At 57.5% G+C, this 12872-nt stretch overlaps 1 protein-coding gene across 2 annotated transcripts in view; it reads left to right on the top strand.

The window, feature by feature from the left end:
• IFFO2 (intermediate filament family orphan 2) overlaps positions 1–11443 on the top strand; it is a 46642-nt gene extending 35199 nt beyond the window's left edge. For both annotated transcript variants that reach the window (XM_036025396.1, XM_028513834.2), the window contains 5 exons: positions 636–775; positions 4476–4596; positions 4751–4843; positions 5797–5927; positions 7169–11443. In XM_036025396.1, coding sequence (XP_035881289.1) covers positions 636–775; positions 4476–4596; positions 4751–4843; positions 5797–5927; positions 7169–7274 — 591 coding nt within the window. In that variant the 3' untranslated portion in view covers positions 7275–11443. The remainder of the gene's footprint in view (positions 1–635; positions 776–4475; positions 4597–4750; positions 4844–5796; positions 5928–7168) is intronic.
• Positions 11444–12872: the final 1429 nt, after the last annotated feature.

The raw sequence follows: 12872 nt of genomic DNA, 5'->3' as shown, positions 1-12872 counted from the left end.
AGCTGCCCGAAGGGCACGCGCCATTCTCCGAAGGCCGCTTCTTGAGTCTGGGTTGTAGTTTGGCTGTTGCTTGAGCGCAGGGCCCTACGGTGTGTTGTTGCTTTAAGTGTGTGTTCGGGTATCGCCAGGGAGCTCTGGGCTTCCCTGGGCCGTCTGTGCACCTCTGGCCCTTCTCGCCGACCCTCTGCTGGAAAGCAGGGGGCCCGTTTCAGCCTCTGTTTGGTTTGCTCGCGTCTTGTCTGCTTGGAGTGGAGGGAGCATGGTGAGCCCGGGGCTGCTGCCTGCTGCCTTTGCACGGGAGCAGGGGGGCTCCGGGCGGCATGGAGCCATCTGCGCCTCCTCCTCGGGGGCTTCTCTGGCCCCCTGGCTTCTGTGGTGAAGGGGTGAGCTGATCTGGCCCAACCAGCAGGGCAGGGGGGTGTCCAGGCTGTGTCCTCCGTCCCGCACGTCTCCCTGCCTCACGCTTCCTGCTAACGCCGCCTGCTTCTTAGACAACCCGTGCATCTCTCCCGGCGTGGCTGGCCCCAGCCACACTCCATCTGCCCTGTGGGGTGCTCGCTCCCTTCCCAGCCCAGCCTGCCCCTCCATTCTGGCAGAGCCTCCCGGTCACCTTGATCTCTTCCTTCCCGGCTCAGGTGGTCCCCAAGAAGAAAGAGCGTAAGGTGACTTCGGACGATGACATCTCGGAGCAAGACGGGGAGGTGAACCGGTTCCCAGACGAGGAAGTCGGCTCCATGAACATCACCGACGAGATGAAACGCATGTTTAACCAGCTGTGAGTACCCTGAGTGTCCCCACTGCCCCAGCCGGGAGCCCCGCTCGGCTCACCCGGACACCCGGGGCAGGGGCGGCAGACGGTGGCCTGGGCTGAAAGTCGCCCACAGGTGTGTTTTGTTGGAACAGCGTAAGGAACAAGTTTGCATTCGTTCGTGACATTTCTACCTTGGGGAGCTCCACATTTTTGGAAAGGCCCCAAGGGGGGGTAGTGGCGATCACATTTGGGTGAAGGTCTTGTCTGAGGCTGAGACCCACTTCCGTAGGTTTTCCTGGGGTGGGACGGCTGTGCTGAGCCGTATACCGGGCCCACCACACTGGCCAAACACCGCCCCACCCCCGCCTGCAGGATGACTTGACCAGCTCCCACCCCAGGAGGTGGGGTTATCACTCTCCTTTCGTAGATGAGGACACTGAGGCTCAGGAGGAGCAGCTTGGCCGAGACCGCTCCGCTAATACGCAGCAGAGCCGGGGCTCAGAGCCAAGCCCGTCTGCCTGCGTCCTCTCGCTGTGAGGTGCCGCCTGGGCTCAGTGTGGCAGAGCGTGGGCCGGGCACGCTCGGTGGTGGGTCAGAGCCAGCTCGTACCAACTCCTGGAAGCTGACTGTGGGTGTCTGCCTGCTCCAGGTTCAGTGACGGCACATGAGTCGCTTAAAGTTAGCCAGGTTGGAAAATGAGCAAATGCCACCACCCATCGGGGCTGCTCCCCCCACCCCTGCAGAGAGCTGGTTTACCTGGAGCGCACTGAATAGGGTCATCCGGGGCAGGGATGCTTTGTGGCCTCGGCCTATCCAGGTCCCTGTTCTCAACCCTGGTCCAGCTTTCACGCTAATCCATGTTGTACCCTAAAGTGGGGGAAGGGAGGAGGGCGAGGTGCCACTTGGGACACTGGGTGACTTGTCTAAGGGCCTGTCTGGAGGCTCTCTGGAGGTGCCGTTGGGCACCCGAGCCCTGAGAACTCAGCTTTTCCCCAGAGCTCCGCCCCCCTCCCCCACCTCACCGCCCCTCCCGGCACCAGAGGCTCAGGCTGAGCGAGCTCTCCGACCTGATGTCTCTCCCCGGGGTCCCGGGTTTCCAATGGCAGGGGTGGGTTTGCGATCCCGGCTCAGACGGCCAGCACCAAACGGCCCAGAACCCCGCCGAGAGCACACACTCCTCTCAGCAGGTGCCTCTGGCGTGAGAGTCGTTTCAAAAGTTAGGGGCGTGGGACTCCCCTGTGACTTCCTGCAAAGCTCTGGGGCTGGCTTAGCCTTCCAGACTCCGAGCATCATTCCGCCCAGCCCCTTCCCGTACCGATGCGGAAACTGAGGCTCAGAGAGGGGCACGCGAGGAGCTGGGGTGGAGTCTGACCCCGACTGCCAGTCCAGTGCTTTGTCCCCAGCCAGCTGTCTGCATGCTGGGAGAGGTGTGCCTCGGCCCGCTCTGCGGCACCACCCCTGCCCTGGTCCCTTCGCAGCGGAGCCAGGCCACTCGGGAAGGAAGGCAGGCAGGACCGGGAACGGTGGGGCTGCATGTGCCCCACGCTCCCCTGTACGTGAGGCCCCCCTGAAACAGAGCCCAGATGGGGCGTGTCTTGGGGACAGCCGTTTGAAGGGGACAAGGAGACTCCCAGGCTCCTGATTCCTCCTTGATACCACCCCCCAAAATCTCCTGTTCTCATCTTTTGCCGATGGGAAGGGCTTTGGGGGAGACCCCTCGGCTGGGTCTAGGTTTTCTGCACGTTGCTCTGGGCATTCCTGAGCCTCATTGGAGGAGGCAGGACCGTAGGCCCCCACAGACCCGGGGCGGGGTTGTTTGGTTGGATGAAAAGGCTCCTCTGAAGAAATTGTTGTCCTCATTTCCATCAAGTCACCAGGGAATCACCAGGCTGCCCAGGGTGGGTGAGCTGAGAGGGGCAGGCCCGAGGGCCAAGTGCGGGGCTCCGTGGGCCGGGCTGTGTGTACGCAATTGGATTGATCTGGTGGTGAAGTTGCCTGAGTTTTTAAAAAAAATCCCCCGGCCACCCCTCCACCCTTGCATCTCTGCACCCCCTCCCCTGCTGACCGCACCCTGGGCGGGGCCTGGCCCCCTCCCGCAGAGAACACAGCAGGCTGAGACCCAAGCCGGAGACCGCCCCGGGCCAGTTCCACTGAAGTCTTTGAATGATGCACCCAAGTCAGGGCTGTTCTGTTTTGATCCAAATCGGCTGTTTTGTTTTGATCCACATCAGTTGCTTGGGCTCCGGGCCAAGGAGGAGGGGAGGAATTTGGTACTTTCTCTGTACTGTGGCCAGCCCCCTTCCTTTGCCCTGCCCCCCAGATCTGGCGTGGGGTGGGGTCGCCTCGCCTGTTCGCAGCTCTTTCTCTGGTCCATCTTCCTGTCTTTTCTGGCTTCCTAGTCCTCAGCTGGGGTTTCCTTCAGATCCCAGACGCTGGGCAGGAAGTGAAGTCAGCTGCTGAGTATGTGATGCGGTGCTAGTGGACCCTGGGGAGTCGTGTGAGGCCAGTCCAGCCTGGGCGGGGGCCGGGGGTGGGGGCCTCTCCGCCCTGCAGCCCCCGCCCCAGTTCTGCTCTCGGGGCTCACAGAGCCACCTAGAGGTTCTGGTGTTCTGGAGACAGACCTGGCTGGGGGGTGGAGGTGTGGGGCTCTAAGCAGCTTTGTACTAGGAATTCTTTCTTCTTGGGCCCTGGCCAGTGGCCCCCGGCCTGGGCCACCTTTGAAGGTTGGAGAATCCAGGAAGGGGTTGCGGGAGGGGACTGGCAGTGGGGAGAGGCGTGCGATGGGAATCTGGGCACTTGGGACCCACTTCTGTTTCCGGGGATTCACCGGGTCGAGTGATTTCACTGTTGGTATCAGTCTTCTCCCCTGACTAGTGGGCACGTTGGGCTGAATGATTGTTTAAGGTGCCCCCCACCCAGCCCAGCAGGGGTACCCATGCGTCTCCAGAAGCCCCTCAGACCCAGGCAGACGTGGGTGGTCTGTCACCTGCCTACTTCCTGTTCTAGTGACTAGGGCAGCCCTGAAGTCACCTCGGCTTTGAATTCAGATGTGATTTTCAGCAAGTTGCTGTTCTAAAAGTTTACTGAATTCCTTTGTGCCTCAGTGTCCTCATCTGTAAAATGGGAATAATAATACTACCAACCACCCCAAGTTGCAGAGTTTATAGAAATCTTGCAAAAAATAAGAGCTCAGGCAATGAGCTGCTCATTGAATCACGAGCTTGGACTTGGGAGGAAAACTGCCTTTCATCTCTGTTGATTTTAAAGCCCGGCACCTTAAAGACATACATTTTAAATTGTATAAAGAGTACGGGAAAACTTTCTGCATTTTATTTTATTTTTATTTTTTTACAGATTTTATTTATTTATTTTTAGAGAGAAGGGAAGGGAGGGAGAAAGAGAGGGAGAGAAACATCAATGTGTGGTTGCCTCTCACATGGCCCCCCACTGGGGAGCTGGCCTGCAACCCAGGCATGTGCCCTGACTGGGAATCGAACTGGCGATGCTTTGGTTTGCAGCCTGAGCTCAATCCACTGAGCCACACCAGCCAGGGCACTTTCTGCATTTTAGAAGAGTCCAACTCCATGGCTAAGGCCTGTCCGTCTGCCGCCACTCTGTCATTTTTGGAGGGCCACCTCGTGGGAACATACCCACTGGGGCAGGGCCCCTGTCCCTCTGCCGTCCTGGTCCCTGTTCACCATGCTCTCCCGTGTCACCCCCGTAGGCGGGAGACTTTTGACTTTGACGACGACTGCGACAGCCTGACGTGGGAAGAGAATGAGGACACGCTGCTGCTCTGGGAGGACTTCACCAACTGCAACCCCTCCATCGACCTGCAGGGCGAGGTGAGCCCGGGCCTGGCTGCCCAGGGGCCAGGACGCAGGGAGTGGGGGCGGGCGGGCGGGCGGGGGTCACCTCCTTTCCCTGGTCCCTCCTCCCTCTTCTGCCCTGCAGCCCCCACCTCCCAGTTACATTGTCCCCTCTGTCCTGTCTCCCTAGCAAGAGGAAAACTTGGGCAACTTGATCCACGAGACGGAATCCTTCTTCAAGACGAGAGACAAGGAGTACCAGGAAACGATAGGCCAGATCGAGGTGAGGGCTCGGGCTGTGCAGCCCCCCTGGTGCCGCTCACTGAGGTCACATGGGCGAGACCCCTGGTGGCTAAGTGGTGGCCACGTGGGCAGGGGCTGGCGGCCCGGGGCAGCCACAGGCTCGGGAGTCAGAAGGCTGGCCAATTCCCTGCATGGCACTGGGAAAGCCACACCCCTCTTAGGGCCTCAGTTTCCTAATCTGTAAAATGGGGGTGGTGATCCTCGTCTGCCCCAGAGAGGTTGTTTTAAAGTTGTTCAGCTGAGATGGTGATCCCAAAATAAGAAGAGCAGACATTTGAGTGACATCAAGTGATGCTAGGCACTGAGTAGGCCGTTCTCAAGTACACCCTCCCTGGTCCCCGCATACATGCCCTAGTGTGGACCTGGAGGTACTCAGATGCCCGTGCAGTGGGTGCTGAGCACCCTGTTTAACAGAGGAGGACATGAGGCTGAAAGAGACCAAATGACTCGCCCAAGGCCTCCAGCCAGCAGATGGCCCTCAGGCCCGGCCCCCTCTGCCCGAGAGCCTGTGCACCTGGCCGTGCCTCTCGGGGATGGTCATTGCTGTCGTCATGCTGGAGAAAGAGGAGCTCTGTCCCTGGGGACGTGTCACTGGGTGGAGGAGAGGGGCGGAGAGGTGAGGGACAGGAGAGCTTTTCTGACCGAGTCGGCAGGAAGGCGTGCAGGGATGCTGGGCAGACGGAGTGGGGCTGGCTGAGCCCCGAGGGGCTCATCAGGGAGGGGTGCCCTCGCGGTTGCTAAGCAACCATTCCCTTTTCACCAGACGCCACTGACCAGCAGGCAGAGAGCAGAGGCCAGGGAGGGCCCTGAGGGCGTGGTGTCCAGGGGTGGCCGCGATGCCGCCCCCCACGCTTGGGTGGTGAGGGGGGACTGCTGAGGGTTTTGCTCCGAGGGTGACTTGGCTCACGCGTGTCCCACGCTGGTTCCTCTCAGCTGGAGCTGGCCACGGCCAAGAGCGACATGAACCGCCACCTGCACGAGTACATGGAGATGTGCAGCATGAAGCGGGGCCTGGACGTGCAGATGGAGACCTGCCGCCGCCTCATCAAAGGCTCCGCCGACAGGTGGGTGCCTGGCCCCGCCCGCCCTGGGGCGTCGGCGGCTGGGTTCTTGGGGGCGCTATGTGGGGCTGCAGCTCACAAGTCTGGCCTGTTTCATCTGCCCCACCCACGTGTCCATCTGTCCATCTGCCCATCCATCCATCCATCCATCCAATGAATATTATAGTCACTGACCTACTCTGTGATAGATGAGTTACCTGTCTAACCTCACGTAACTCCCTCCCCCACTTACTCAGCAGCTCCTCGTTAGAGGCCTGCTCTGTGTGAGGCCATGGGGGTACAGTGGTGAACACAGCAGTCCCAGCCCCTGCCCCCAAGAGGCTTACACCCCACTTTCTGCTAAACTGGGGAGTGGGGGGGGGGGCAGGGCGCTCTTCTTTACCATGGCCAACGGGGCTCCCATTTGTCCTTAGGAAGCAATTTCCTGTCCTTCCCCACATTCCAACCCAGGGCCAAGTGGGTCGGGCCCCTTTTATTTGCTGGGGGACACACGCAATTCAGACAGAGCCCCCACCTTGGAGGAACTCGCAGCCTCTTGGGGAGACAGGCTCGCTGATAATAAAATGGGATCAATACATGTAAAATGCTTGGCACAAAGCACAAATGAATGTTCAGTGTAATTGTCTCTCTTATTATGACTATACTCCTGCAGGCTGTGGCTCGGGCATTCAAAGAGGGAGGGGCAGCTCTGTGGGAAGCTGCGTGGGGGGCCCTGGGCTCAGCCTGCCCGGCCTTTAGCTTACTGAACCCCCCAGAGCCCACACTGTCCATTATTCCCGTGGTTCAGATGGAGGAGCAGAAGCTTAGTCAAGTTACTGGGTTTGCCCAAGGCGCCCCTGGCTCATCAGTGACAGAGCCAAAATTTGAACCCCATGCTATTAACCACTGTCCAGTACGGCCTCCCTTTACTGCTGAAGTCATTGGGGTTTAGTGAACACCTACTATGTGGCCAGACCTGTGTTAGCTGGTTCGAGGGTAAGAACCAAGCTTGATCCATGGTCTCTGCTCCCAAAGGGGCTTTCAGCACCCAGAGCAATTAGAGGCTGGTACCGGAGGTCCCAAGAGGTCTTGAGAGCCATGTCCCACTTGTGAGCTTAGCAGATGCTAAGGAAAGCAGGGTCCCCCTCTGAGGTTAGATTTTATAGGAGTGGCTGGTTGCTCAGCCCTTCCCACTCCTTACATCCCTTCCAGGGTCCTCCCACCGCCCTCTGACTGTCCCCCATTCTCTCTCTCGCGCCTTCCAGGAATTCACCGTCCCCCAGCTCCGTGGCCAGCAGTGACTCAGGAAGTACAGACGAGATTCAGGACGAGTTTGAGCGGGAGGCAGACGTGGAGCCCATGGTCAGCTGATGACTGAGTCCCCGGTGCCTGGTGGTCTTGGTGACGGGGCCTCCGCCCCCCTCCCCACGAAGCTGGGAAGGCTCCTCGGAGTGGGGCCCCGGTCCTCACCACACAGACTTCCTCTGCCCTCCCTTCTCTGGAGGCCCCGAGGGACCGCTGCTTCCTCCCTCCCTCCCTCCCACCCATCAACCAGTGCCCCCGTCCACCCACCCACCCAAGGAATGGTGCTCTCAATTTCTATTCTCCGTGTTACAAATGCAGACTTCTGTCCAGATGATGCAGTGTTAACCGTGCCTTTTCCCTTAAGCTGAGCCACTTTGAGCTCCAAAGAATTATTCCAAGCAGGTGTTTTTATACAAAACTTGAAGGTGAGGGCGGGGCCCCGAGGGGTATAGTGCGGTTTTCTACCCTCCCACTGCTCCTCTGATTGGCCAGGACCTCTGCCCTCCTCTCCTCTGCTGGCCGGCGCTCAGCGAGCCGGGCCTGGGGTGGTCCGCCTCCGCCCGGGACAGAGCTGTTTGCCTCTGCCAACTCCCCTGGGTGGGGACCTCCCAAGGGGTTTTCCACTTATCAAAAGGGGAAAGGATGGAAGGAGGGAGGGGAGACAAATTTTTATTTTCTTTTGGGATCGAGTGGCGAAGCGGAGGGACAAGGCACGGTGGGGGGAAAGGCGGAGCCTCACTGTGTTTAAACCACTATGCAAAAAACAAAACACACACACACACACAAAAGCAGCTTGCCTTATACATTGTGGAAGGCAGGCCCTCTCCCAGACTCCTGATTTTCCCTTGGGGCTGGGAGGGAGGCCACGGCTTGCGCGACGTCTCTCGCGGCCTCTGAAGGGGTGTGTTCAAGGTCAATAAGGAGGCCTTCGGCTGCCTGTTCGCTTTCTTGGGACCTCTGTGGGTTTGGAGGGCCTTTTACTGCCCTCACGACTTGATGTTTTCCCTCTCCTCCCAGCCAACTCTACGGCATTCTGGGTCTTTAATTTCTCTGTGAGAAAGTCTGAAGGGGGGCCAGGCCTTCCTCCGTGGAGCCCTGTTGGGCCCACCTGCCGCCACCTCAGTTCTCCATGGGCCCCGGCCGCCCACTGTTTGGCCACGGGCCTGCACGGGACAGTGACGAGGGGCAGGCAGTGAGGGCTGCTGGGAGAGCGGAGGTGGCGGGAGCTGGCGCTCGAGTGAGATCCATCCTTGCTGGACAGATGCTAGCTTCTTGCCCCACTTCTCTCGACTGACCGGCTGGGGTGTTAACGGGGCCCGTCTCTCCCCAAGACCTGAGTGGACCAGCGTTGAAGAGCGCTGTGTTTGGGCTGCCCGCCAGATCTCAGCTTGGAGCCAGCTGACCCGGTTTTGCTTTTTACAAAAACAAACAATTCTTTTGTACCCATTCCTGTGGGTCTGATGGCCGGTTTTTGCTTTTGTTGGCCCGACAGCTCCCCCTGGAGGTCAAAGGAGCACACTGTGCCCCTGGGGCCAGAGTCCCTGACCATCCACTGCTTCTGTCTAGAGGCGGAGGCGGGGCTCTCGCTCTGGGTAGGTTTTGGTCCCCAGTCCTTCCTCCCCAGGGTACCAACCACCTTTAAGGGCCTTCTTTCTCCTCTGTTTCCCGCACCTGTTTTGCAGTCTTAAAACCATTGTACATAATATTCACAGAATATATATATAGAGAGAGAGAGAAAGCGAGAGAGAAAGAGCGAGTTAGTGATGGCGTGTTGTTTTTATTTATCAGCACTTGGCAGCCTCTATCTTTTTTCCTAATTTTTCCTTTTTGTTGTCGTTGGGGGAATGAGGGACTGTTGCCTGTGGCAGTCTGGCTGAGAGGCTCCTGGGCCCCGAGTCTCTCAGTCACCGCACACACAGGCCCTTGGTAGGTACAGGGAGGGCCAGGGGTTTGGGGGGAGAGACAGCCCCTCCCCTCCTCCTTACCGACCCTTGTTCTAAAGGTTACAGGGTTCAGACACACCTGCCTAGTATTGCTGTTACTGTTATTGTCGTTTTAGTTTAGCTTTATTTTAACCAAAGGTTATCAGAGCCAGTTGGGCTTGAACCTCAGCTGCTGAAAAGAGTTTCCGTTTCCAGGGGCAGGGCAGGCAATGGCTGCCCCCGCAGCCTCCACCGTCCAGGGCTGTGGGAGGCATCGAAGGGTGTGGTCTGGTGGAAGCCAGCCCCGCGTTGTTCCTGGGTTGGGGGGGGGGGGGGGGGGGGGGCGACAGACCTATTTTAGAATTAAGACGGAAAGGCAACAGTGTAGTTTGAGGGTGACTAAGGTCGCCATGGTGACTGGCGTCCGGTGGTTTATTCTTGCTTTCCCCTTTGTCGACATTGGGGATACGGGACCCTGAATTTGTCCAAGGACTATGGGAAGGGCAGGAGCCAGAGACAGGCACTGGCTGAGAAGTTTCTTTCTGCCAGTGGTTGGTTGTCGATAGCTATGATAGCTGTGTTCTCCCGGGGAGCAAGGGTTTGGGGCAGGCAGGTCGGGGGAGGGGGACCAGCAAGGGTGCGGCTGGCCTGTTTCCTGGGCAGGGCCCTGGGTCTTGGCCTGGCTCCCTCCTCTCCCACCAAGTTCTTTTTTGAGTTAGTCGCCCTGCTTGTCCCCTCGCCGTGAGCCCACGGCTCGCCAAGAAAGACCCCAACGCTCTCTGAGGCAGCCCCAGGTCCGGACGGGACGCGCTGGGCCGTCCTTTGTAAAGCTGTAAATACTTGATTTTGGTTTTCTATTGCTCAGCCCAGGGTCACATTGACACTGGTATTTTAGGCTGTTCTCCGGCGGGCTCTCCTGGGCTGCCCTCTCTCACACTCTCCTATTTCAGGGGGGTTTATACACAGAGAGGGTTGGGGAGGGGCAGGGACAGCAATTCATTTTGGTTCCCTGGTTGTGAAACGCACACACACACACACACACGCACACACACACTCCTCGTGAACGCGTTTTGTTTTCTTGTGGCAATATGTCTCGAGGTCTCGGAAGGGCGAGTCCGTCTCGAACTTGGCTCTGTGGATACAGCTCAGACTTTGGCTTGGGATGAGGGAGAGGGTGCGGGGCAGGGGATAACTTAAGCTAAATGTAGTCTATTTATAAAGCAAGATCCTCTTATCTATTTTTGTGAAAGGAAGGGTTTTTTAATCTAGGGTAGGCAGTTGTGGGCGCCCAGCATTTTTCTGTGGGCACGGTGCATGTTGCTCCTGGATTTAATATAATCGGTACCCCTGTCTTCCCCGTCCCCCTGTCCTCACCACCTACTCATCCACCCCCATGAGCGGCTTCGGCAGACTATAGACCCCACCTCACCCCATTTCCCTGTACCCTGATCCCCCCAGCTCCTGGGTCCTTGGAAGTCTTAGGGGGGAGGGCACTTGTGGGGGTGGGTGGCCAGTGGGGAATTCAGAATTGAGGTAGGCGGGGGGGAGGGAGAGGGGGCACTAGACCGGGGACCAGCTCTGCTTCGAGAGTGGGCTCCAGTTGGCTTCTCGAACTATGCCAAGATCCACTTCCAAATCAGCTGTGTTTGGGAGGGTGTGGGTGGCAACGGGGCTCGGGGTTCAGGTGCCACACGGCTTCCTTGGGGCTGTTAGGCAGCTGGCACCGGCGTGGAAGTGCCATGAGGTGCCCACAGCCCTGGCTGTACCCACTGCCTGGGCTGCCGATCTTTATGCCCTCCTTCGGGGCCCAGGATGAGGGATTAGGGTGCTGGGGGCTCCCCCAGACCTGCGTCCTCTACCTGGAGACTCCAAGCTCTGGTCCTAGGACACTCGTCTACAGTGGGCGTCTGGAGATGACCGGGTGGGTGTGGGTGAAGGTGGGTTCTCTCTGGAAGGGAGTTTTCCGTGGGTGGGAGATTTCCAGGCTCGGGGGGGGGGGCGTGTGTTAGTCTTGGGGCAAATCCCTCACTCTTCTTGCTGCCAAGCCCTCAAAGAAATGAGGCAGAGGCACCCGCTACCCCCAAGATCCCTTCGTGGACATTTTAGCACCTCTGTGATTTGTAATCCCCACCCCCCCACTGTTGCTGTTTGTCTGCCAGCTGGGTGTAGCGTCAAGGCGGGGGGAGTGGTTCTACTCATTGAAAGACTACTGATCCTACCAGGAAACCAACCTGTTTACTGTACTGTTGTAAATATCATGCCCTTTATATCCTGTATATTGGCTTCTTTTAAATAAAGTGAAATGTCTTAGAATTGATGGTGTACTTTTTTTTTAACGGAGGATAAAGTGATGATAGGGGAGGGCCAGGAAGATTGAGGCTCCTATAAACACTAATACAAACGAATTAGCCCCTGAGTGATGAAATAGGGAAACTTCACATCATCTGTTACATTTGTACCTCACAATAAAATCTTTACAAGCAGGGAAAGCAGGATTTATGATACACGTTTTACAAAAGGGGAAGCGAGAGCCAGAGAGATGGCAGGCTGAGTGATTGGCAGCACCTGGTTTGGCATGGCGGTCCTGTTAATCCACCAAACTCCCATTTCCTCAATTTCCTCACTGCCCATGAGGCCACCCCCACCCTCTAGCCTCTGGATTTGACATTGTCTGATGTTGTAGTTTCTTCTTATTAGTGGCCACATTCAGGGAGACATTGCCCCACATGAACTGGGTCCCCTGGCTGAGGTTTTCCTCAAGGACGAGGCGAGACAGCCACCATCAATCCCAATTTGCTTTTCGCCACATGCGAGACTTAGGCTCACTGTAGTTTCTCTTTCCCACTACCAAGTGTTTATATTCTCTGAGTGTGATCTTCTGAAGAAAGAGTAACATGATATAATGAAGTCATTCTAAGGTGGGCATTATTACCCCCACGTTATAGACAGGGAAACTGAGGCCCAGGGAAGTTCTGTATTTGCCAGTGTGATAGGGAGAAACCGCAATCAGCATTGGATGGGACTACTAAGCAGGTTCTTGGAACACGCTGCTGGAGGAAATATAAACAGATAAATTAGAAGAGAGTGTAAGAAAAGCTGGAACAGTACTTTAGCAATAGGATGGGTCCCTAAGATCCCCGTCATCAGAAAAAACTTAAGAATCTGAGTTTTAAATAACATTCAAGCCTTCACCAAACGTCTCCAATTGAAAACTGAAATTTTGATCCGAGGTCGGGGGTCGGGGAGGGAATAAAGCGCAGGAGCAGCTGGTTCCGGGGCTAGAAATTCTGAAAGAAAAGCCAGGCATAACCAGCCCAGGTTGTCTCTTTTATAGACCTCAATCTTCAAGGAGTCAGGCTGCTTATCTAGGCGCCTGGTCCCGGGATGCCGGGTGGTCCAGCCCCAGGCCGCGAGGCGGAGGGTGACTTGGTCCCGGAGAGGGAGCTGGAGCCAGGAACTCCAGTCCCCTCCCAGCGAATGCACTCCTGGCCCCGCAGAGGAAAAGGAATGGTAACCTCAGGCCAAAGGCTGCCCAACTGTTCGGGCTGGGACCTCTGCGCACCTTACGCGCTGACCGGTGGACCTTACGCCCCGCCCACACTTGTACCATATCTGCTCTCATTGGCTCTTTCAGCCCCACCCCTGGCCGTAGAAGATTGCGACATAACCACCCCTCTGATTGGCCCAGAAACTTCCATGTGTCACTCTGATTGGCCGATGCCCCTCCCACCCCCGGGCTAAG

The sequence above is a fragment of the Phyllostomus discolor genome, chromosome 5, assembly GCF_004126475.2.
Source record: "Phyllostomus discolor isolate MPI-MPIP mPhyDis1 chromosome 5, mPhyDis1.pri.v3, whole genome shotgun sequence".
NCBI classification, from domain to species: domain Eukaryota; kingdom Metazoa; phylum Chordata; class Mammalia; order Chiroptera; family Phyllostomidae; genus Phyllostomus; species Phyllostomus discolor.
The sequence above is the reverse complement of the archived record's forward strand: the minus strand, read 5'-3'. Positions and strand labels throughout refer to the sequence as shown.